We start from the raw sequence: 19,641 nt of genomic DNA, 5'->3' as shown, positions 1-19,641 counted from the left end.
AATCGCAAAATCATGAAACATACAAGAGACAAAATTCAATCAACACATTACACAATGATTTCATGGGGAAGCCACAGCGAAAAACCCCTGTTGTCTGTATATTGCATTAGTCAAAAAATAGGAGAAGATTACAATGCTTCACTCAAGCCTGAGCAACCTCTGCACTATCTCTATCTAACTGCTTCCTAGACAAGCTCAGGCCAATACTGAACCAAATTTTGGCTTGCTCAAGTCCCTATTTCCTTGCATTGTTTCCTTGGGAATTAGCCCCTATTAATCAAGGAAATTCCTCAAAGGAATTGTGCAATCCATCATAGGCCTTCCTCTAACTGCATGCACCACCTGTACAATTTAAATGATTATACAATTGATAGTACAATGTCCCTGAACTCCAATCTCAACTGGGTAACCCTCAAATCTAACATGCATGAGTTATTTATGAGTGAATTATCAGTTAACTGGTTGATCACTATAAGCAATACCACACTACTAGACCTCCTACTAATTCCTCCAACAATTGGAACTAGTTTAACTAACTTTAACTCAGTTAAACTCAATTAATTAATTACAACTCAAAATAAATTCAACCAGGGCTCCTATAATGTAGGAGACACTCTACATAACTCAAATTAGACCCTCAACTCGAATTAACTAAGCCAACTAAGTCAAATTAACTTAATTAACTAACACAAGTTGTCATGTGATGTGGAATTACAATTTTATTCCTAATTTAAATCAAGGATAGAATTAAATTAGGATTTTCTTATTGCATTTTCAACAAAACCATCTATATCTAAATGTGTGATCACTATGTTATATTACTAGTTGATATGAGCACAGTTGAAATAGTGATACGTAAACTACACACATGTTACCACCACAATGCATATTATACATTTCTTTGTGTAGAGTATCTATAGGGTTGCATCAAGTCCAAAATTGGAATGTTCATGCACAAGTGATGTACATAATTTATCCCTTGGCTTTTTCTAAATATAAATAAATACTAAAAGTAATAATGACAAAAATAAATAGTGAACAACTATCCTATAAAGTACGCAAGATGGTGCAACTACACTACAACACATGTATGTTCACTGTAGTAAGTCTTCTCAAAATCCCAAGTTTGCCATAGTGTGATTGACTATGTAATTTTAAGCAAATTTGCCTATAACTATGTGCAACAAACCCATAATAATGATTATAGGGGTTGAACCTCATAATGTCAATGATACTTATCTATATGTTGTAACTATGCAAGGCAACCCCATATATTGCCCATGGTTACAAATACACTAGTAATTGTGGGGTACAACCCCAATAATTATAATCCTTGACACTAAAATGGTAAGATATTGTGTAAACAAAGAAGAGACCTCCTCTAAGTCGCATCAAGGTTGTGAAGGAATTTATGACAACAATAAAGAAGATTTAACATCCTTCACATAAAATTAGTTTACTCAAATTTTACATGGGTGTTTTGAAATGGGCACAGTTGAGACTTTGTGTAAAAAATGCCATGGCAAAGATCAAATAGATTGGTGCCAAAAAGGTGTTTGTGTAATAGTGGTTATGGAAAATATCCAATAAAGTAGAGGTAAATTCATGGTGCACATGCCTAAGCCTTACAAGTATTAACCATAAAGTTACACTTGCAAAAGTAAGCAATGCATCACATAACAAGAGGGATGAGAGTTTTTTTTCATAATGGCTTCTAATGAATACAACACATTGACACTTCTAAAATTAGAATTTACTATAATGAATCATGTTTCACTTGCTCATGAAAATTATCCTAAACTAAGCAATTGTGACATGAAGGTATTCATTCTACAAAATCTTGCACTTAGGCCCACTCACATTGGTGCATTTGACAAGGAGCCAACATGTCTCTAGGGGATTTGAACCTTGGTGAGAGGATAACAAATTCTCACTTCACCAACTAATCAAACCCCTATTGACTTCGTACAATGATTCATTCAATGAGCAAACACTAATTAGGATTTAAGAATGTTGAAAATGTAATTTACCTTAATAGTGTTCATTGTCTTGAAAACGCGTGATATAGAAAAGCTCTAAAAAAAGAATCAACTAAAAAACATTTTTAAATATCTAGATTAAACTACATCAAGTTATAGAACCATTACAACTATAAATTTAATTTAAAGTTGCAACTAATCACCAACCTAACCCCTTATTTGTGGAAAAAAAAACTTTCCACTAACAATTTGATTATTTAGTTTTTAAAAAAATCATATTCTATCCTTTTTCAGATACAAACAACATAATATTAAGAAATCGTTATTAAAATAAGAATAAAAATAAAAGGGTGAAACATGAAAGTCTTCAAATTCAAAACTAATAACCAATCAATATACATTAAATATGCTTTAAAAAAAAAAAAAAAATCAATGATCGAATATGATGTTTTTGGAAATTAAATCATATCAAAATGGTGTGGTCATTATCGTGAAAAATGAATAAAGAATTTTCTGCTGTCTTCCCATGCCAAGTCTCTCGCTCTACGAATGTGTTATAGTTGGAATTCAAATCCGTTCACAAATTAATAAGAAATACACTAACCTATATAAAAATATATTATAGTTAATATTATTTACAATTTCATTTCCACTTTTTAAGATATTTTACCATTTTACAATGACATATAAAGTGAAAGTTTCCCGCATAAACGACCCAAGCTAATAATAATATATAGACAGTATCCGGCGGTCCTCAAATTTCAAACAGCAATGGACCTGCCTGGTTTTTTTGTGTAACCCGGTTGGAAAGTAACTGTCACAGATTTTGATTGTGAAAAACTCCAGAATGACATCATTGACGTCAATGCTTCAATGCTGTCTCAGCTTCTTATGCAAATGTACATAATTCTGTCCCACCCTATTCTGTTTTACCTAAACATCTACTTTCTTTATTTTCTTGTAAAAAATGTCATTGATTGTCATTTGGGAAGATTACTGCTTGAACTGCGTGCCCGTTAATCTCATTACTGTGATATTGCCCAGGTTCAGTCCAATGAATTGACCTTTTTTTGGCTTTTCCTAAAATTCAAATCATGATATTAAATTGAATTGTAGAAATGAATTCAGAGTAGCGTAGTTAAAAGTTAAAAATCTTTGCGACATTCAGCTATTTTCCCAAATTTTGAACAAAATCTACCAAAAATGACCTCATTAGACCACTGCTATTGCCAGTCTTACTGCTCTCTATTGTCGTGTGCTCTTATTGTATCTATTCACTCAAATTCAAATAGTGATTTTAAATTTATATTATTGGATATTTTTAAATAATAGATTCAGTACCATAACAAAATCCTTCGACTACTCGGAATTATTTCTGACCCATTTTCAGGTACTCATAATTAGGCAAACTTTAAACTACAATTTTCTTGATTTCTGAACAATTTTTAGGAAAAATCGAATGGCTAATCTACTTGCCCCCCCAAAAAAAAAAAACTGGTTAAAGCTCATTAAACAACTGCTATTGCCAGTCTTACTGCTCTCTGTTGGTGTGCTCCTATTGTATGTATTCACTCTGTTTTTTAATGAGGTGATTGTGCATTGATGTCCAGTGTTGATTTCTTGTTTGCCCAGCATGTCTCCCAAACTCGCGGTTCTGTATATTAATATACAGGCATATAGTCCAGTTCATCCCATCGTTTTCTCTGCGCAAAATCCCGTGACTATTGTAATAATATTAGCTATACGTAACTTCTCCTTTTTTTAAATATAAATAGACAACTAACTATATATATATGTCCTTTTCCGAGGAAATAAATAAATAAGCTACTGTTCAAAGATGGAGTCATATTTATCTTGAAAGTGTAAGCACTGATAAGGATAACAAAAACTCTCTACTTAATTGCTATGGACATATGCAAATAATATATAAAGCACGAGATAATTTAATATGTAAATTCAGCTATTTTTTTACACAAGTTTAAAACATGGTGACTGATGCAGAAAAGACAAATGTACAGCTTACACTTATTTTTCCATGAACACAGTACAAAATACCTTTTCTCTCAGCATTATCCCTTAAAGATGTCCTTCATGTAACATGAAGGAATCCCTTAAATATATCTTCCATGAGATTTGAACATGAATCTCTTGCACATATCCTACAAAATACCTTTTCTTTCAGCATTATCCCTTAAAGATGTCCTTCATGTAACATGAAGGAATCCTTAAATATATCTTCCATGAGATTTAAACATGAATCTCTTGCACGTATCCTACAAAATACCTTTTCTCTCAGCATTATCCCTCAAAGATGTCCTTCATGTAACATGAAGGAATCCCTTAAATATATCTTCCATGAGATTTGAATTTTGAACATGAATCTCTTGCACATATCCTCCATGCGATTTTATTTTTAAGGTAAATCTCTTCCACAAGAATTTTTCCTTATATTTAGACTATTTAGAAACCTGTGTTCAAACATGACCTACACCTACTTTATTCGCATTTTCCATTTCTACTCATAAGAGGATGCTTTTTTAAAAATATTGGCTAGCAAAGAAACAATGATCTGTAAGCGTCTTCATATACTGAAAGCTTTAAACCAAATTCACCACAGGCAGGCATCCATAAAAGTGGGTATGTTTCAGTGGGCAGGTAACAGACCTGCTTTTTCATTCACATAACCATCAAAAAGTCTTGAAAATTTGCGCCCTCTAAACTTTTATTGCGCAAATTGTGGTTGCAGGTCACTTATTTACTAAAAATTGTTACACAATTATCATCGATGCCCACAAGCATCTTGTTTTGCACTTTATGGAGTGTTCTTTACAATTAAAACAAACATCCACAGTATGAACGTCTGCCTGCAACGAGTGCAAGGCATAAAATTCAAGTAGCTTTGCCAGAATTTGCATGTAGGCCATGAAATATCTAAAAATGATTACTTAGATATACATAAATTTGACATAGAGATCATGGCATTAGTTAAGATCAAGTAACCATCAAAAAGGGAAAAGAGATTAACAAAAACCACCTGTAACTATCTAAAATGGCAAAATACTGACTAGATATTCTATCATTTCAAAGTAATTATGAAATGATATAAGCAATCACCAGTCGACGAAGGGGTTTTGACCATCCCTTGTTTTTTAATATCAAAACGATACGTTCTCAATAGAAGTCCAAATGTTTTTCAATTATTTCATAAATGAGCAGTGAGGCCAAAACATACGCTGCCATAAAGAAATACTCTTATTTATGGATGAAGAATTCCTGAAAAATAATCGTGTTTCCCATACCAAGAAAAAGAGAATAATAACCTGGTAGGCTGTTAAAAACAATGTGCAAACTGCACAGTTCACAAGTCAAGCACAGAACTAGGGATAAACATGAAACTCAAATCTCTCTAAATTAGTCCCAAAGTTACTAGAATCAATGCAAGCGTTCACAATTCTGCAAATTTAACTTCACTCGGAACATCCAACCATATGAAACTACAAAAAATTGGTTGATCATATAACTACACTCCATGAAATAAAATTCCAAAGATTAAATATTTGAATTCTTTCAGACAGCTTGAGAGATTCCGTGTCAATGTAATATACAAAAGCTGGACCAAACTCATGGAACTCTAGGTTTTGAAGGTAAACCCTAGCCTCCTCTGAAATCAATGGCCAGAATAACCCAATAGCCAATTGTTAACTGCCCAACATATATACCCGTGGTAAGAAGAGGAAAGCATTCATACATCAGAAATGGTGAAAATATATTCGTGGACTTGAATCTACATTTCATGAACAGGCCTGTCTCAATACATGTTAACAGGGGACTATAATACAAAATGACAAAAGAAAAGGTTCTCGACATACTGGAGATTGGGCTTCAAATGTCTAATGGAGCACCCTTTAAGATCACAAGAAAACATGCAAATAAGCCAATTCTCCTGTGCAATGCAATTTACTGCTGGCTGGTCTAGATTAACTTGGATCTGATGGTGTTCATCTTTTTCATAAATGCATGTGCCTGCACAGCAGCTCTGAACACTGCTAGCAACAAGTTAGCTGGATGGCGAAGGTTCTCAAAGATTCAAAACTGAGACTGTTGTTAGATTAAGGTTGCACCACACTTGTTGCAGCTTGCCCATGCAATCCAGGTGGAGTGCTAGTTGCAGGGCTAATAGGTCCTGCGGCTAATGGGACTGAAGGCTGGTGGATAGAAATTGGAGGCATTTGACCAGAATGCACAGCAGTTGAACTCACAGAAGTTGATTTTGCATGTTGCATTGCATTTACACTGGATGCCAATCCACTGTTGTGAGTTCTAACACCAGAGGATAGTGCCATAGACAGGCTTAGTCCACCTGGACTGCTCATCCCTTCTGCCATATTGCCTCCTGACTTTTTCAGGCTTCCTGAAGACAGACGGATAGAAGATGCCTGAGGAGAAGAAGCATTGAAAGGGTTTCTGTTCTGAACAGATGTACATAAATTAGCAGGATTTTGTAACATTTGAACTCCATTTATCTGATCTTGATTCAAGACATCTGCTCAAAAGTAGTCAAATAATCAGTAGCTGATCAGAAAAAGACCTATATACGACACACGCTTGGAAAGGTCTATGTCAATAGATTGCTAAATCACTAAATAGGAGTTTCACCTACAACTTTTTTTGCTCTGCAGGATTTTCAGATACATTTGTAAATGTTTTCGTATATTGAGAAGGTAGAACTGCATGTGGGCTACCTGACTGATGTTGGCCACTATACTGTGCATGTAAATTGACTCCAAGAGATCCACCAGGATTAGTCTTTGTGGGGCCACCACCCAACGTTAATGTTGGAGAGGCAAGCGACAATGTCCCGGAATTGGATGATGTTGATGAACCTGGCTGCATTTGTTGCTGTTGCTCCTGCTGTTGACGCAGATGAGGATTACTGAAAGATGTTTGTGGGGAATTTGACCCCTGCATTTGCTGTTTCTGATGGAGTCCCGATACTTGATGAGCAGATTGAGGTGAAAACTGGGATTGTTGTACTGCTTGCTGCTGCAGATACGGACTATGGGTAAAAAGCAATTGCTGTGGATTGATATGATATGGCTGGCTCTTTAATCCAACTGGCTGTCCAGAAGCCATTAGGGAGACTGACTGCTGTGGTTGTTGCTGAAATTGCTGCTGTGTAGATTTTCCTGATGAGCTTTGAGAGATATGCGAAGGCCCCAAAACAGATGGTGTGCTCCTGCTGCCCACTGGGGATGACTTTTTGTTGGAGACAGGCGCTATAGATTTCTGTTGTGAGATGGGTCCTTTGCTCCCAGTTGCAGTCCTTAATGTCGGTGTACTCACAGACTTCGAAACTGGAGGTGACCCAACTACTGATGCGGGCACAGAATTTGCTGAAGGCAACCTTGGAGCCATGATAGAGCCAGAATTAATCTGTTGATTAACTGGTGGTTGTCCAGAACTCTTTGTAACAAATGAAGCTTGAGATGGGGCAACTAGACTTGCCCCTAAAGTAGCGTTGCCCTGTTGATTTCGTCCCTGCTGTGGAAAATTTTTCATTGTAGCGAGGGTAGCTTGAGATGGAGCACCTGCAGCCGTGGGCATAGTTGATGCCGTTCTAGGAGTTATTTTCCACTGATGAGACTGTTGTCCCTGCTTCAGATTCTGGCCTGTAAAAGGTGGAGATGCTTGAGATGCTTGAAACTTCCCAGTTCGATCCCCATAACTGGGTAAAGTGGTCTGTGCTGAAGTTACTGGTTGTGGTATATTTGGGCTAGGCACAGATTTTGCACGACCCACAGTCTGCTTTGTATTTTGATTCAATTGCTGGGAGGAAGGCGGCTGAGTATTGCTATGGGAAGAACTGCCAGTGGAATGAGAATGGCGGATTCCATTAGCACCAGATGTAATCATATTCAGTGTTCTTCCCATGTTTTCAATGCTATTTGCAGCTAGAGAAGTTGAAAGGCCACCATCTATGAGGGATCCTCCATGTGTATTTGCAGAATTTTCAGTCTCTATTCTAGAAGATTTCATTGAGTGACCGAGTCCTCCCTTGATTGGTGATTTTTGTTCCTCTTCACGTCCCCTACCTCCAGCATTGCTCATAGAATCTGTGACAATTCTTCCCTCACCCGAACTAGTGCTTTGAGTTCTCTGCATTTGTCCGGAATGCTGTTGTTGTGGACCAGATTGAATTGCGTTCTGCTGCGCCTGGGCTGCCAACTGGTGCCTTGCAGAATCGGGCATCCCCTGTAACATGGGATGACCTTGTGCCATAGAAGGAAAACCCAAGAGCCCTGAGCTTCGACTCAATGCAGCAATTGCCTGAGCTTGAGATTGGCCAGCAACCTCAAGCGCTTTCAAGTTCATTTGAAGCGTTGGGTCATTTCCATGATGCTGCTGAATAGTGTATCCTGGAGCACTCTGATGCTGAATTTGTGGGGTTGAGTGCTGCTGCTGCTGTTGCTTGCCATTATGTTTTGCTCCAAGAGCAGCCATAAAAGTAAATTCTTGATGTACACCAGTAGCGAGTAGAGGTGAAGAGTTAACGTTGAAATTTGAGTTGCTCGGTGACCCCTGGCTGTAAAAGTTCTTCTGAATGAGTGGGATTCTGCTGTCAGCGGTTGAGGGGCTATCTGCCCCATTGTTGGCCTCCCGCTCAATTTGACGAGCTTGTGACGCTGGTAAATGGTGGTGCTGCTGAGAGTTTGATGGAGATGGAGATGGTGTTCCCTGATGGTGTTGCTTTTGTGGAGCAGAAAAGTTGCATGAACCTTGCAAGTGCTGCTGATGCTTCTGTGACGATGATGAACCACTGGATGTACTAGGATTTTGTGAGCCATGTTGCTGAGACTGAGGCTGAGGCTGAGGTTGAGGTTGGGGATGTGGTGCATGCAACAATTGTGTTGCATAGAAAGGGCTGTTGAAAAATTGTGCTGCTTGTTGCTGCCCAATATGATTGGAATTTCCATTGAATGCTGTTCCAAAATGTGCGGGTGTATTGATACCGAAAGGATAGGCATTTTGTTGTATCATAGCCATGTATTGAGGTTCTGTACATATGCTTGTTAAATTGCTATTACCTCCTACTGTTCCACCAGATGGGGCAGTTCCTAATCCTGCTGCATTTCCTAAAGAGCTGGAATTTCCTGTGCTGCAAGCAGTGCTAGAATTTGCTCCTCCAGCTACAGACTGTGTGCTAGGAAATCCAAAACCAGGTGGTCCTTGCTGAAAACAAATGTGCATGAAAACAAGCTTATTAAAAGTTAAAATGTAGGGTTTAGCGATGTTGCTTCCAGGCCAGATAATGAACCATGCCAAGAATAAATTACAAAATTATACCTGAATGATTGTGGAAGTTGACTGCTGAGCTGTCTGCTGGTATGACGGGTGCTTCTTCCGAGCATCCATATAAGAAGGGGCAATTTTAACTTTTCCATTTTGACCTGTAAAAGCACCAAAAGATGCTGGGCCTACGTTTCTATCCTGCGAGGAATCCAAATTACTGCCAATAGACCCACTATTTCCAGTACTTGCAACAGAAACAGGTCCTGGTAATGATCCGCCCAAATTAATAATCTCCGGTGGAGGTGGCAGAGGGATGTTCAAATTGTATGGTTTGCCTCCATAGACAGCCACAGGATTGCCATAATTTGGAGCATGCCAAAAAGGATGGTGAACCATGCGTTGTTGGCACTCTATAAAATGAGCTATGTATGAATGGGTGGCACAACGTTTCCAGGTTTGACGAGATTGTTGCGGCAAAATGTATGCAGGCTGCTTCATCCAACCAAATAAATCACATCGTAAGTCATATTGAATTGGTCCAATGTGGAAGGAAATTCAAAGAAGACGAGAAAAAACTAGCTTATTCCCACATGGCAGTGAAAAGAGTACTGGACGAATAACCTCTTACGCTGGCAGCTTTGTATGGTTTCTCTTTACAAAGAAGGTTATAAATCAAATTATGCAGATAAAAATAGAGGGATTTTTTCCTGTTGCATTTTACTTGAGGAAGAACTTTTCAGTGTACCTGCAATGCTGGTGTTGTGCTGGTCCCTTCCATGGGCACTACTCCTGGAAGAGAAGGAGCTCCGGGCCAACTAGCAGCAGCAGCCGGTCCAAAATACCTGCTGGAAAAATTCAGTTCATATAAAAGACAACTTGCTTTAATTAAAACAGGAAAAAGAAACCATATCTAAGAAGAGTGCAATAGCATAGACATTGAAAGCAAATGCTCATACCCAAGAGCATGTAGGCCGGCAGGCCAGCTTGCAACTGTCATGGGTATGGGCACAGAAGCAACTACACTCGAAGAACTACTGGCATTCCCCATTGCCGCCATTGCTGAAAATAGAAAGCAGATCCACATTAGTCATTCTATGAATAAGTTGCAAGCTGAAATGAGACAGCAACAAAACTAAACGGAACTATGAGCCAAAACAAAATTAGAGAAGGAAATCCTCTGACCAGATTTTTCTGACTTCTCTACTCTTGATTCATTCTTTGATATTCTGCTCTGCTTCTGAGCTAAAGGATTACTCGAATCCTTTTCCAATTTTTCACCCTCTAATTGCGAATCAATATTTCTCTCTTTAACATTATGCTTCTCCAAAACTTTTTCTTCTCCATTGTCTTTTTTGTCGTGTTTCTTTTCTGATTCTTCTAATTTTACGTCCTCTCTCTTTTCTGGCTCTCGTTCTTCCTTCACTGCTACAGCCTTGACTTCTAAGATGTTGGTAATTTCCACCTGTTTACAAGAAAATTAAGGTAATCATCAGTATACTATAGAAACAGACATTTTATCTTGTGAAAATTCAAAAGCTAGACCTTATCACAGCCACCACAGTGCATGAGAACTTATCATATGTTCTTAAAATTCATTCTTCCACTGATAATGATCTTTTATAAAAAGACATCATAAATTATAGAAACCTACAGTTCCTTTCTCTGGTGCTTCAGAAACAGCATTGCTAACCGCATCAGGTCCATTGTCATCCTCCGTATCAAGAAATGACTTCCCTGGAGGTGCCTGAGGCCAAAAAGTATTTATACAATTGTCAAAACTACCGACAAGAAAAACCAAAAGCAAAATCTTACTGAATTGAAGCAATTTTTCTACCATAAGATCAATCTTGAACTTCTCCTCAAAAGTATTTTCAATCTTTGGAGACTGGAGCCTGCCAAAACAAATTAAGGAGCTTAGTTCCCTGCAGAGCAAAACTGTGTAAATTGAGCCCAATGAAAGAAATATTTCCAGCAGTACAGAAATTCTCACATTTTCACAGCCTCCGCTTTCAACTCTGGACCAAGAGGTGAATATGAAGCCGCTGTATCGACTTCCTCTGTTGCATTTTGATAAGCAGGTGCTTCAGAGACCTCAGGCGCCATCTTTTCCAAATTATCAGATACATCAGATGGTTTCTTCTCTGCTGACGGTGTGGATGTAGACATAGATTCTGCTATGTTATTTCCTACAGTCTTCTCATTTACGACAGATTTCAACTCTGCACTTTTAGCTCCTGCGGTCTTCTCACATGTCATCTTCATCTCTGCAGTTTTATTGCCTAATATCTTCTCACACGTTACTTTCAGATCCGGAACGTTAGCTTCTACTATCTTCTCGCTTGTTGTTGGCTTGGAATCTGCAATATTGGTTGCAACTATCTTTTCGCTCACTATTGGCGCATCGCTTTGATTGGAAATTGGCGGAGGACTGGAAATTGGATTAAAATTCCCACAAGTTGAAGCTAATGCAGAAGCTGTACAAACCACAAGCGGGATTCCCTTGCCAGAAAACGCTGCATTGGGTTCCGTCATCACAGGATGGATTTCCATCTTTGTAACTTGAGATGGTTCGCAATCATTTCTAGTCGCAGAGGCACCATTTACCGTTGTGTGAGTGCCTGAGACGCCTCCTACAGATGCAGGAGGCCGCATGGCAACTGCAGAGCTTGCTTCTTCGGTCTTTACAGGACGAGGCCGTTTCCTCTTGGGCGCTGCACGATACGTCTATATTAGAAACGTCCAAAACAAGCTTAATAATGAAAAGTGAACAATTTTCAAAGACATGGACGGACAAGGACTGTACCCATTGCTGTTGCGGGAATTGAGGTAGATTGTTGGGGTAATGAAATAGCAGGAGATGCGGAAGGGGGAGAAACGGGACTAGAAATAGGAGGCGGCGAAACAACAGAAGACGAGGGGGGAGCAAGCGTCATCGGAGACGAGGCTCTGGAAATGTCAGGATGAGCTGCTGCTGATGCATCGTTTGAACTCTCCTTCACATCAGACTTGGATGCACTGGCATAGCTTTCTGCTGCTGCAACAGAGGAATGATGATGGTGATTCTGTAATTGCCTTGTGAGTCCAAAAAGTACCTCAGCAACTTCTACTTCTCGTTCCGAGATTGAGTGGGAAACCTGCATACAGTTTAGCAATAAAAATCAGTCAAAACTGACATAACTCGAGGGCAAAAGAGATGGAAAGATGCATTTTGCTCCAAAAGCCCATGGCAGCTTCTTCAGACAACGTACTTTTGTTATTTTCGACGGTCGATGCTTCGTTCCAATTAGTTTCTGCAAGAAATTCCAAGAAGGCTGTTAGATTCACAAAATCACCACCTCTCAGAGCAGAAAGTTAAGGATCCTCCTATGAAACAAATGAAAAAATACTACTGAGCACACCCAGATGAACCAGCTGTCAGCAAACATGATGTCCAGCCATAAAAATGCCCCGACAGGCTGAAAGAGTTGTTAAAATTGATATCCAGACCAGGAAAACTCAAGAAAGAATGTCAGGCATAGGAAGATGAGGGGGATTTTGAAGGGGACAATAGGGATCTATGATGGCCAACCAGGGGTTCGAGAAACACAATAAAAAAATTAATGAAGGAATGGCTTTAATGGCAGCGAACGGACCATTCTCCTTCCAGGCTTCACCGACGCATTTGAAGAAGAGGGGGAGGCAGGAATCACGCTGGGACGAGCAGGAGAAGGAGATTTCTGGCGCTGATGCCCGCCTCCATCCGAAGCGACGGCTGTTACTGTTATAGTTGTTGCTGTTGCTGAAGATGAATCATGAGCCCTTTTCATGGCTGCTGCATATTCAACATCGATTTCATATATCAAAAAATCGAATCTTTAGACCGAAGAAATCAAAATAATTAATCTAAATTTCCATCAGTCCAGCCGATGGAGGCATGTATTCCAGGAGTCCACCTGACCGCGCCTTCCGAGGAACCGAAATAAGCCCAACGCCAATCATTTCATCTGAGACCTGCAAAACCATAAATTTCCAAACATAATCAGAAAAGAGGAATCCAGGGAAATATCAATCGTTAAATCCAGGGTAAATCTAAAATAAAAATCCCAAACAAGACGGTCATCAGCATCAGCAGAGACAGATTGACTTGATATCTAGCAGAATCCAAATCCCAGTACAAGCTCTAAATCCACACACACCAACATACAACTACCATAAAATCCACACAAACACCAACATAGAGCTTATATAACTCATAAAATTGGAGATTTGATGACCCCAAAATTCAAGCAAAACCCATGACATCAATCCAAATCTATTTCCAAGCACAAAGACAAACAAGTCCGTATAAACAGAAGTAGGGGCACGCCTTGAATCAAGCACAATTCCTGCACGTTCCATTCCCCGGAAACAATAATAGCCAGAGCATTCCAAGATCCTAAATTTTGGTTTCACCTTGCATTGGGACTTGAACTTGGTGGCCCTTCTGGGATTCGGAGGAGGACGAGGAGGCTCATCATCCTCATCCTCGTCCTCGTCCCCTGCGCTCTCTTCGCTGCTCTCATCTCCGCCATCGTGATCTCTGTCTCTGTCTCTGCTGCTGCCACGAAAGCGCTCATGGTGCAATCCATGCCGTTTTCTCTTATTCCGGCTTGAAGACAAACCACTCCTCTCCTTCTTGCTGTTACTGATATTGTTATTATTACTACTGGATCTTTCCCGAAGCCGAGTTGAATCGGGGGACTCATTCAATCCCTCCTCTTCCTCACAGACCACTACAAAAACACCATCAATAACATGTTAGAACACTATCAAATTCCCCAAAAACACTAGAAATCCCTCCCAATACCCAATTCAAAACCACCAAAACCAAGATCTGTGACTCCTAAAAAGCTCGAATCTCCCAACCTGCTGAATCCTTGAAACCGCTTCTAGGCCTCCGCCGAGACGAGGCATGATGCCCAGATACCGTCCCTGAAGCACCTCCTCCCCGTCTGCTTTCTCGACCTCTATCCATAGAAAATCAACTCACGCAACGCCGATTTTCAATCCTTTATTCTTGCTCCACTCCAATCACTGCACCATTTCATTCCTCCAGACGAAGCCCGCAAGCTTCGATGCCGAAACACATACTTTCCATCACGATTTTGTCATAATTCGTCCGCAGAATTGCAGGACACATCTCCGGGCTACAACAGATCAGCGCCAAAATTCACGATTCGTGTAATCCTCCGCCCCAAACTGTGAAGAAAAAACCAAGCACCAAAGACCAGGCTCCACGTTTATCAGCTCAGAAAACAGGCGCGGAGAGATAATCGAGGTGCCGAGATGAATCTCAGTACATTCGGAATGTGTTTACAGACGTTTTAACGCAGAAATCAATGGTAATGGAAGCGATTCTCGCAAAGCCCACGCGGTCCCCAGAGAGGAATAAACTCCTGAACCAACGTCCTTCCCTCCCCTGCTGTTGCGCATACACATACACACTCGCACCTTCCCACCGCTATCACACAAGAAAGCCACTGGGACTCCCCCCAAAAGTTTCTTCCGACGGCCCAGATTCGTTTCCAGATATGCCTGCCGGGTCATGCCGTCACTTGCCCGCCCGGCAGGTGGGGGCCCTCCAACCTTCGACAGTCAAGATTCATCCTCCCCCTCCCCCCGTGGCGCGACGGTGTGCCGTAGGATCATCTCGTCGGCAAATCCGTCATACTTCCGAGAACGATTGCCCGTTTTCCGAGGTGTCATCCACTTGTCGCACGGGGCGTGGCGGTGTCATTTTGTTTTCGGTCACATTGTGTTATTATATAAATGAGACGGGAAGAAGAGTTCTGCGGGAGTGCGTAACTTTGTTAGGTACTGCGATTGGGATGGTTGAGTTTTTATTTTTAGATTTTATTAGTCCAAGTCCTCTCCGCCTTCCGCGTTACCACAGGGAGCGGGAACCACTTCCGCCGATAACAAATGCCACAGATTCGCCTCAACAACTTTCTTTTTTGCTAACCCATGTCGGCACAGCACGCATTGCATTGCACTGCACTGCACGACTCCATTGGCCCACGGTCACGTTAAAGGTGCGTTATTCCCTGGTCAAAGGTATCCTAAGTCTAAAACCCCGCCAAAGCCATAGTTAAATCATCCACTCACAATTACTGTTTTGTGCCAATTACAGCCAACATTGTGCATTTAGGCATTTCACTGTACATTCTCAATATAAAAGGCGACGTCACATCAAAAACAAGGAGGTCACATGATGGTCATGGCATGGCCACTGGTTGCTGTTGTTGTGGGAGGTTGTGTGCATTCTTTTAATTCTGACACGTGCTTTGGTTTTGGCATAAATTTCATAGCAATCAGGAACATCTCAGGAGATAAATGGTGAAAAGTGCATTAGAACCTTTTGTAAAAATTTATACAAAAGGAATGAATTACTGGTATACACAGTAATATAGGGTTTTTCTTATTTTTTAAATGTATGGTTTGTGGTTAAAGATGTTGCCACGTCATCGTGCCTCACATGGCAGATAAACAACCCTAATCTAGAAGATACCAATTTCCCATGAAATTTTAATCTGATCACAATAATTTCCATGAAAGCTTAAGAGTTTCAATCCCTGTTAGCAACCTCAAAACATTTATACTGCCTGAATATGCCAAATTAGGGGTACTTCATCACACCTGTCCCTCAAATCTAGAGCGAATAGTCAATGTTTGATAATCTGGTTCATACTTCACTCTACTTTTCCAGTGACGAATTCGGCGACCGGCGACCGGCGACGGAACTTGGGGAAAGCGATTAGGTTGCATAAATTTAAAGTAAAATAAAGTAAAGGATGGCTTCAAAAATGTTGCCCGCAATAAGCTCCCGTGAAAGTTGCAGTGGCTGGATATGGATTTTTTTTCACCCATAGTCTCATTCGCATCTAAAAATTTACTGGAGTTGACCACAGGGCACCATGACAGCGATGGACAAATCTCCCGTCCTGGAACAGCGCCCCTGCCCTGCCGGGATAGATTCCCGGCACTACTCTCTCGGAAACTTGAGTCCTAATCCACATACGATTAGCATGAGTAGCTTTCACTATGAGAGGCGGGCTCAACAATCCGACGGTCCAGAAAGCGTCGTCCAATACAGCTGCCAGTAGACCCTCCATCACGCTGCTCCATAAGATTCTCCCCCTTAAAACAGTCACCGGCGGTCCACATCGACTTTTCGCTTCTCATTTAATTCACCGTCGGAAGGTTGCGGCAGCAGAATCTCGGGCGCTTTTCCAAGGTGGTAGCGAGGCTCGAAACCCCCGGACCTCCGGCCGCGGAATTACCGAGCCTGATTCCTCTTCGGTTAACTCCATCCCCCAACCTCCGATCGCGCGGAATTTACAGATTTGGCCATGAATACCCGCAGAGGACCACGACGAAGTCACGGATGTTGCGAGAAGAGACCGGCGCCGCCCTTGACCATGAAAATTCTCGCCGCTACATTATCGCCGGGAAACAATCCTCTCAAGGTCTCGGTCACTTAGCTGGCAGCGAGAGGTCGCGAAAAATAGACCTGAAGAGGACAGGACCCCACCTTGGTTTCTTCCCTGCATTTTCGTCGCTGCATTAAACGAGCCGACAAATATCTCCGGCGTCGGATTTATCTCGAGATTTTGGCGTTTGTGGAAACCGTTGGTATTTGAAAAACGAGATGGCAGTGGCACTGTACCTTTTTATATTACTTGGCCTGCAAGTATCATTTTTGCAATAAAAATTCATTTAATATTTAAAAAACTTTCTTGGGCTAGGCGGCCTTTTGCCCCAAGTCCAATCAAACAAAACCTAATTGCACTGCACTTCAAGTAGGTCGTCAAGCAAACCAAGAGCATGAGCATGGCCCCCATTCTCCCCTCCCTAGTGGACCCTACACCACCTCCCTATGCTAATTAAAAAAGAAAAACTAAAAATCCATGGATCTGGATTGAACCAGAAAATGATATAATTTCCCAATCCAATCTTTTTTCATTTACATTTAAGGTAAATATTTACTCATGACCTTTGCTTCTCCTATGTGTCAATAGTCAATTCAACTTAATTATCCATCATTGGCATTAGAGTCAATTTTACTCATTACATATTAATATATATCTTTATATATATGTATGTATGTATGAGATTTTATAAACCATGGACTTATTCATCACTCGTAGACACGTTCCTCTACATGCCCCTTTCTCACCCCCACTAAGTTCACATCAAAATTATAACTGTAACTTGTGGTTATCTTTATTCCTTGTTTAAATTCATAGATTTTCCAGATTTTTTTAATGCAATTCTGAAATTTTAAAATATATATCTCCATCACCCTTACAATTTTCTTATTATTAGATACGGAGGAATATCAAGAGTGTGTTTTAGGTGCAAGTGGTTTAGATAGTTCCCTCACTTAATTATTAATAATTACCTTTATTACTTTTGAATATTTTTTTAATATAATTCACTTTGCTTTTTTTAATGAAGAAGGTATTAAGATAATGACAAAAGATGAGAGTTATGCACTTGGAGAAGAAGGCAATAAATTCAAGTAAGGATCACCCCATATCTTTATGCTTAAATTTTCAAAAGTATATAAATGTTATTTTATAATGAGAATGTGAAATAAACCAAGCCACGTTGTTATTTGTATTTTTTCCTCTTAGATAAGGAGGCAAGCTCATATATAGTGCTAACAAGTTGTCATTTCTTTAACTTATGTGAATTGTCCCACCATTTTTTCACCCAATGTTAGACACGGTTTCATGTTATTGGCCACTCCAGAACATAAGGAAGCACCTTGACTTGTAATGGTTTCCTTTTACCTAAACTTTACTTGCACAGGTTATTTATTTATTTTCAAACTTCAAACTCCTATGTATAAAAAGTTAAGTAAATCTAAATAAATATAAATATAAATGGTAAGAGAAAAATTATAATTTGTTATTAAATTATTATATATAAATTTGTATGGATTAAAAAAAATACTTAAGAAGTCTACATAGGGTAGTTCAAGCGGCAAAGGCTGTGGAAATGAAGTATCACCGAACCAGAAGTCTTGTCTTGGGTTCAAATCTTGGGCTACCCCTCCCCGTAGAGGGGTACATAATGAACATGTAAATCAGAGAGTCCCGCCCCAACTTACAAAAAAAAAAATACCCAAGAAAAGAAATTATAATTTAATATTAAATTTATTATAAATACATTATTTATAATATTGATTATAGAATATAATAAAAAAATTATAATTTAATATTAAATTATAATTTCTCATATAAATTTAATGTTAAATTATGATTTCACTCATTTTTAAAAATTTTATAATATTTATTATAGAACACAATTTTAATCAATAATTAAATTATAATTTCTCTTATTTTTAAAATTATAATTTCTCTTATTTTTAAATTTATTATAATATATCTTTCTCTAATATTTATTATAGAACACAATTTTTGTCAATAACTAAAATAAATATTTTAGTGTAAAAACAATGTTTTATAAGTTAAAAATATATATTTTTATAATACTTTTATCATTATTTATACTCTCATTTTTGTTATATACTTTTAAGATATATTTTTAAAGGATAGTTTATATAATATAATTAAATGGGATTCTAAATGGAACATAGCATATATTAGTAAAGAAGAATGTTTTGACCAATGGAAGTTCAAAACGGGTGGTTTCAGTTTTTTGCTTTTCATTATATGTAACTTAAAAACTATTATTTTGTAAACATAATTACGTTTCTTTGTTGAGAAAAAGTTATATAAAAAAATACTTGTATTCATTTAAAAAAAATGAAATATTATTATTATTATTATGGAGGTTCATGTTTAGTTTTAAATTAAACAATAATTCAATATAATTTGTTGAACAATTAAAAAAATATTTTCAATAAGTTATTTATGTATGAATAGTTAATACTTTTATTGAGATAAAGTTGTTATAATAAATTTTATAATATTATGTAATTTAATAATGTAATATTTTAGTTTTTTTATTATTTTCTTGAGCGTTTTCCAATTCAATATGGTAGAGATATTGTAATGTGATGTCTTATAATCATTTTGACTCATAAAAATCAAATGAAAACAAAAACGTTAAAATAAAAATAACTTCAAATTAAAATAATAAAAATAAAAATTTTGCATATGCATTTTAATATATGTGAGTTGCTCTACAACCCTAAACCTAGGTCTATAGTCGTCATTGCTTTTTTTGCTGATTGCACATGGCATCTGTTAGGCCCCTATACTACTAGTGTAACCCATTATTGTTATTAGTACAACCCCCTTATTATATTGTTGTAACCATGTAGTCCACATATTGTTACTATTGTGCCCCATAGAAGCCCACTATTGTTATTATTATGCCCTCA

At 38.7% G+C, this 19,641-nt stretch overlaps 1 protein-coding gene across 6 annotated transcripts; it reads right to left on the bottom strand.

Annotated features, from left to right (window-relative positions):
• Positions 1 to 5,509: 5,509 nt before the first annotated feature.
• LOC149153583 (uncharacterized) lies at positions 5,510 to 14,778 on the bottom strand. Of its 6 annotated transcripts, none has more exons than XM_089439421.1 (15): positions 14,154 to 14,778; positions 13,701 to 14,020; positions 13,202 to 13,259; positions 12,902 to 13,080; positions 12,518 to 12,559; positions 12,073 to 12,403; positions 11,260 to 11,980; positions 11,104 to 11,161; positions 10,921 to 11,013; positions 10,452 to 10,731; positions 10,226 to 10,328; positions 10,015 to 10,114; positions 9,324 to 9,761; positions 6,722 to 9,209; positions 5,510 to 6,522 (listed from the first exon to the last, which is right to left on the bottom strand). In XM_089439421.1, exons 1-15 carry the CDS (start codon positions 14,260 to 14,262, stop codon positions 6,089 to 6,091), a joined length of 5,754 nt encoding a protein of 1,917 aa, XP_089295547.1. In that variant the 5' UTR covers positions 14,263 to 14,778; the 3' UTR covers positions 5,510 to 6,088. The 6 variants fall into 6 exon arrangements, with proteins under 6 accessions (XP_089295547.1, XP_089295549.1, XP_089295550.1 ...); XM_089439423.1 differs by having other exon boundaries at positions 10,015 to 10,111; XM_089439424.1 differs by having other exon boundaries at positions 12,902 to 13,077.
• Positions 14,779 to 19,641: the final 4,863 nt, after the last annotated feature.

This window comes from Pinus tabuliformis, chromosome 9 (genome assembly GCF_031772625.1).
Source record: "Pinus tabuliformis cultivar Carrire ecotype Pingquan chromosome 9, CPIR1, whole genome shotgun sequence".
NCBI lineage: Eukaryota > Viridiplantae > Streptophyta > Pinopsida > Pinales > Pinaceae > Pinus > Pinus tabuliformis.
This window is presented reverse-complemented; position numbering and strand designations above follow the sequence as displayed.